This window comes from Hyalella azteca, unplaced genomic scaffold (assembly GCF_000764305.2).
Source record: "Hyalella azteca isolate HAZT.00-mixed unplaced genomic scaffold, Hazt_2.0.2 contig8347, whole genome shotgun sequence".
NCBI lineage: Eukaryota > Metazoa > Arthropoda > Malacostraca > Amphipoda > Hyalellidae > Hyalella > Hyalella azteca.
In genome coordinates this window covers 217,991-223,709 of record NW_025938444.1, presented here as the reverse complement: position 1 = coordinate 223,709, position 5,719 = coordinate 217,991, and the positions used below count along the sequence as shown (strand labels likewise).

Here is a 5,719-nt window from a genome sequence, read left to right as displayed (position 1 = left end):
TTTATTTGGTTCATGCGAAAATCTCTTGAATATTCCATCATTTTTTTTTACAGTGGAAAAAATTTACGAAACTGCGCATAAAGACATCAATATTCTGCTTAATGTGAAGAATATTTGTCATGTTCGTATTTGTACATTTTTATTAGGTTAAGTCAGCAATTAAGAGTGGAAAATTAATTAAATATTTTGTCGCTCTCAGATTATCGAATTTTATAACCCGGCGACAATGGCTTCCAAAATTTGACAATACTCTGTAAATGTCAGAAAAATCAATGAATTTCCCGGAATTTTGATAGTTATTTAACATTTTGTTGCATGGTAAAAAATATATTAAAAAACAGTTTATTTTCTAAAAAAACATTAGGAAAAATTGTCAACTATATTGATACGTTCTTACATCTATTCCTGGAGGTATTAATTTAAACTTATTATTATTGTTGAAAGTCATAAATGTAATCCGAGTTTTTGCAAGGGCAACAGAATTAGGGGGAATTCAATGAACACTCAAAAATGGAGCAGTTAAGAGTTCATAGAACGTAAGGGCCTCGTAAACGAATGGCCTCAGGCACAAACGTAGGGCCTAATAAACGAGAATTACGAGCGATTCATATTTTATAGTTGAATCATTCTCAACATAGTTGCTGAACTGGAAAAAGCAGCAGTTGACATAACAAAAATCAGTCGATCTATTTTTGTCATGAATTCCAAATCAAAAATAGACGAAGAAGCTGACGAATAATGTAATAAAAATTGACGAATAGGATCGACACAATACATTAAATCACCTGTTAGATTATCAATGGGAAAGCCTTAATGTTCAATTAAGACAGAAGGCTCGTGACTCGAAGGGGGGCTCAGAGTTCCCTTTAAGTCAGAAGCTTCTGATCAAAAGTCCTTAAAAGAATTCTGAGTCCACGTCAGAAACAATAAACTTCGGATCTGAAGTCTAGCGTTACTATACTCAGTCGCTACGCCAACCTCTAAATTCTCTACTTAAGTGGCATGGCATTCTGTACAATAATTTAAACGTTATTAAAAATATATCTCTCGGCACATCTAAAATCCTAAAATCTTCCACCTATGCTTACTTAAATGCAGTTTTCAGTGTAAATAAAGGTCTAAAATTAATAAATTATAACTTATTCCTGGTTAAAGCTTATTTGAGAGTATGTTCTCAAATGCTAACATTTGTTTGCAAAGCATCGCGTCAGGAATATTTTCTAAATAAACATAATGTCAAGTTAATATCTGTACCGCAGAAAATTTAGAATCAGTACATCAATGATATCAACAACAACTCTTCGCAAACTTGCCAACAGTTACCGAAAATATAGTGTCAAAAATTAGATACATTTGTTTCCGAGAATATGAAATTTGAAAACACGTTTGAAATTGTTTTATCTCTAGCTTTAGACTGTAATACCTCCGTTCAAACATAGATATAGTTTTAATTTTACATTCGAATTTTGCAGAGTGATGACAACTCCGTGTTTAAATTATTCAATGCAATAAATAAAGTGAAAAACATACAAAAAATAATTGTTTTATAATCCAAAAAGCGATTGGTCGTACGTGACAGGCCATAAAAATTTAAATTCACAGGATGGAGGACATTTTCGAAAATCGTCTTGTCTATGTTTATAGAAAAAATAAATCAACGTATTTATGGCATGCGTATAAATCAACAAATTCTGCCATCTCAAACTAATTATAGAGAAGAGTATATAAGCAAAGTATACAGTAAAAAATTACGATATTTTGGTTTTAATAAAGTAGGATATATTTCACGAAGGATGTAAGGAAAATTTTTCATTTACTATCCGTCAGTACAATGACTTCGTGTCATAACATTTTCCGAATCGTTCATATAAATTCCTCGTAATATGAGTATGAATAGATTTTGAAATAAAGTAAATTTTGTTACTTGTGGAACAACAACATTTATATAGATCAATTTAATTATAGTCCTTTTCTTATAATTTGTAAATGAGTTTAATATCATTCCTGTAACAGGAATGATTTTGACAGCAGCAAGGGAATGGAAATCCTTCATTGTCTTGTACCTCATGTTAAAACATGTTAAAAATACACCAAGTGATTCCAATACCTAGTTTCCGTTTCAAACGACGTAAGTATACTCCATTAATTGGGTTAAACTAACAGTGTGTTCAAGTCGTACTTGGTCTCGAGGTTATTTGACGCATTTTTCTAAGTTCTATCTTTTGGTAGGCATCCCATGAATGAAATTATGAAAGAATTTATTCCTATCTATTTCACTTAACATTTACACGTACTGTATATCGTAAGTTGAGCAGATGTGATTCGGATCCTGGAACATCTCTTCGAGCATTTATTGGCTTGAAATTATGCTGATAATTGATGATCATAACAATGAATATTGATTAATGCTCGTTTGTTTATTGATTAAACATTAAAGGAAGCATTTGTTTGGGCTTGCAATGAGTTTAAGTAATATAAATTATAAGTGACATTACCAGAATAAACGAATTGATGTTCTACGCTATCGATCTAAACCAAAATTCGGACCGTTCTGTATTTTTTTAAATTTTCGGTCTCAGATGAGTAGCAGTAGTTTTCATAGCTGAAATAATATTTAATACGTTTCAATTTCGTCTCTACTGTTTTCCCTACATTATTATTCAATCCCTGTAATAATCGAAAATGTTCTAACATGGCTATGTTATTTTTGGACTTTGAATTTTCTATTTGTCTTAGCCCAATCTCAGATATCGTTATCAAGCCAAAGTTTTTAAGTTTGTAAAATTATCTGTCAGAGACAAGGAATCTGTAAAGGCAAAATATCGATGATATTCGTGACGGATTCATCACTATAGATTTCAAAATCTGGCAGGTAGCCTATCTAGGATCCCTATCTACAACGAATTATGTGAGGCGTGTGTAAGAGATTGTATCTAAAATACAATTCCCCACAAACAGACATGTGTGACAAGTGATGTCGTCGCAGTTTAATTTTCACGTATTAATTGATCGCCAGATATGCTCCGAAGTTTAAACAGTAGGGTAAACAGTTCAGTAGGGTTTTGAAACAAAATTTGGATTTAGAACGGAAATCAGCGGGAATGGGAAGGTCTCTTGTATTTTTGTCCGCCTACCCTGGAATAAAGGCGAAAGAGGAGAGAGAAAAAGGGGAGCTTGAGAGCGAGCAAATTGGAGAGGTTCTTGAAAGCTTTGTTGTGTCGTCGTGGAAAGTGTGACAGTAAACGAGGGCTCGGCGAAGCTTGAGCCGTTCAGTAGGGCCATACTCAATTAAGAAAACGTATCAATCTCCTCGAATTTTGCGACTGGCGTCATCGAACTTAATGCGCTTTTTTTCCCCAAGAAATAATGTCAATGATCCATCATTTTTTGCCCATAACTGCAGCATCTTTCCTTAATACATAGATTTTATGATTTAAATAATTAGACGTTGTTGCAAAAAAAAAAAAAATCTCAGGCATCATGAAATATGATAAGTGAATCCATAACGATTGGGCATTGAAAATTAAATTATAGTGAATTTAAAAATATTATCTTCGTATCTGATCGACACAAGTAACTTCCTTGATTTAATCTGTTTAAGTTTTACGAACATTTTTAAACATTCCTTAAGCTCTCTGAAGTGTAGGTACTATTTTTGATGAGAACATTGTAGGATCTCGTGAAACACAAACAATACAATAGCAATATTAAATTCGTAAGAGCGTCTACAATACTGCTCAAAAAACGCTGTACATTTACTTAAATAGTATTTTTCTAAATGCTCTCCTAAAGTCCTTATTGAATATTGTGTAAATGACAGGGTTAAAAGCAGAGTTCATGTAGCCTAACCAAAACGCGAAGTCAAATGCGATGTTCGGAAAAGACATGAAAGGTCCCAATATATACATGAGGAAAAACGGGAGCCAACACGCTATGAACGATCCCATAATAAGACCTAAAATAAGCGTCGCTCGTTTTTCTTTTTTACGCGCAATTCTCCTCTTCTCCTTCTCGGGATCCCGCATTGCTTTCGGCGTGCTTACTCGTCCCATGTCGATCATTTCTCGCTTAGGTTTGTTGATTTTCTTGCCGATGAGAGGGTGACAAAAGCGCATCTTCAAGGGCTTCATCACAGAACATCGGGCGATGGCGCCCGAGTCCGAAGAACTCTGGTCCATGTCGCTCATTTGGTCTCCATCAACAGACGGTGCTGAGGGCTCTCTTCTGAACGTCTCACACGGAGAAGCCGGAGGACAACATTCTTTTACGGGACTTGCAGAGAGACTTGTGCATCCCACTGTACTCTCAACGGGGCTATCTTTGGCGACCCCTAAGTAAAGCCCATTTTCGTCTTTGACGTTGTGGTTCCGGTGATCAGCGTCCACTTTACCACTCAAGGTCCGCAGCGGTACCGCCTCAGCTTCTTGGTCACTGGACTGTTCTGATCCATCGTGCACTTTTACACTACCAATTTGTACCTGTTTGCTGATCAGAACCGTGTGCTCACTGATGGTGTTTCGGTGGACTTCTGCTGGAGAGCTCGAGGGAAGGTGCGTTTCGGAAGTGCGTGATATAGACGGCGCGGATTTGACTGGCCTGGCTTGTGTTACAGAACACTCGTCCTCTTTCTTCCTCTCCTCTCTCCGCTCCTTGCCTTTCATCAAACCTTTGTTTGCGCGGGCTTTTGCCGCGTAGTATATTCTTATGTACACAAAAATCATGATGGCGCTAGGGACGTAGAAGCTGCCCAGAGACGAGTATATCACGTAGCCCAAGTCGCTCGACACCTGCACGGAAAAAAATAAAAAATGTTAGATGAAACTGCATATTTCTGCTCAGAAGATTTTTCAGTCACTTGAATAGTTCCGGAATGTTTTCATGAATTTACATGATTTATAATATTATCTAGGATTTTCGCTAATGAAATCAAATAGACACGTTTCGTCTTTCATGATTTTTACACCTTAATTATTTATCCCAAAAATTATTTTAATTGAAAAATAGCTGCCAAAGAATTTTCAATTTTTAATAAATCAATTTGCACAACAATCTACAATACAACTGAAATATACATTGAACTATTTCTTGATTGCCTGTGTTCTTTTGCCGAAATATGGCGATAATTTTGACCAGGATCCATGAAAAGAAGGTCATGATTTAGGTTAGAAGGTCAACTAATTGTAAAAAATATATTTTGATTTGCAATTTGCATCAGATTGAGTTTTTCATTCAACCTACACTCCTTCGATCTCCCAATTTAAGGTGTGGCTTAGGAGCTTTGTGATCAGGAAATATTTTGTATTTTTTAATGACGGTTTCAACTGTGAACCTCGATTGTCATGGGAGCCAAATGCACGCTACTGAAATACGGTGTGGTATTTCAGGACTTCGCTCAATAATGGATTTTGTACAGTCTTTCCATGTTACTGACGCCGCAATACTTCTGTTGGATATAAATATCGATTGTTCCCCTTAGAAATCTACCGGCAAACGCACTATTGTTAACTGAAAAACGCCGCAAACAAATAAAGGAATGAAATTGGTATCCCATCGACTGCGACCGGGGGAGTCGTGCGGTAGCCGTAACGAATTAGAGAGCTGAAGCGCAGCGGCCGCAGTAGCTGCGTCTGCTTTCCTAGCTGAAATTGGTTATTAAATGACTTCAAACTTCGAAGGTTACATAAAATAAACCTGCCTAGCTAAAATATTAATACTTATA

At 35.9% G+C, this 5,719-nt stretch overlaps 1 protein-coding gene across 1 annotated transcript; it reads right to left on the bottom strand.

Moving 5' to 3' along the window:
- Nucleotides 1–3,755: 3,755 nt before the first annotated feature.
- LOC108677618 (alpha-2 adrenergic receptor-like) lies at nucleotides 3,756–4,796 on the bottom strand (the record flags this gene model as incomplete). Its single annotated transcript, XM_018165870.2, has 1 exon — nucleotides 3,756–4,796. A coding segment is annotated over one exon (1,041 nt), but the record flags the coding sequence as incomplete, so codon positions are not given.
- Nucleotides 4,797–5,719: the final 923 nt, after the last annotated feature.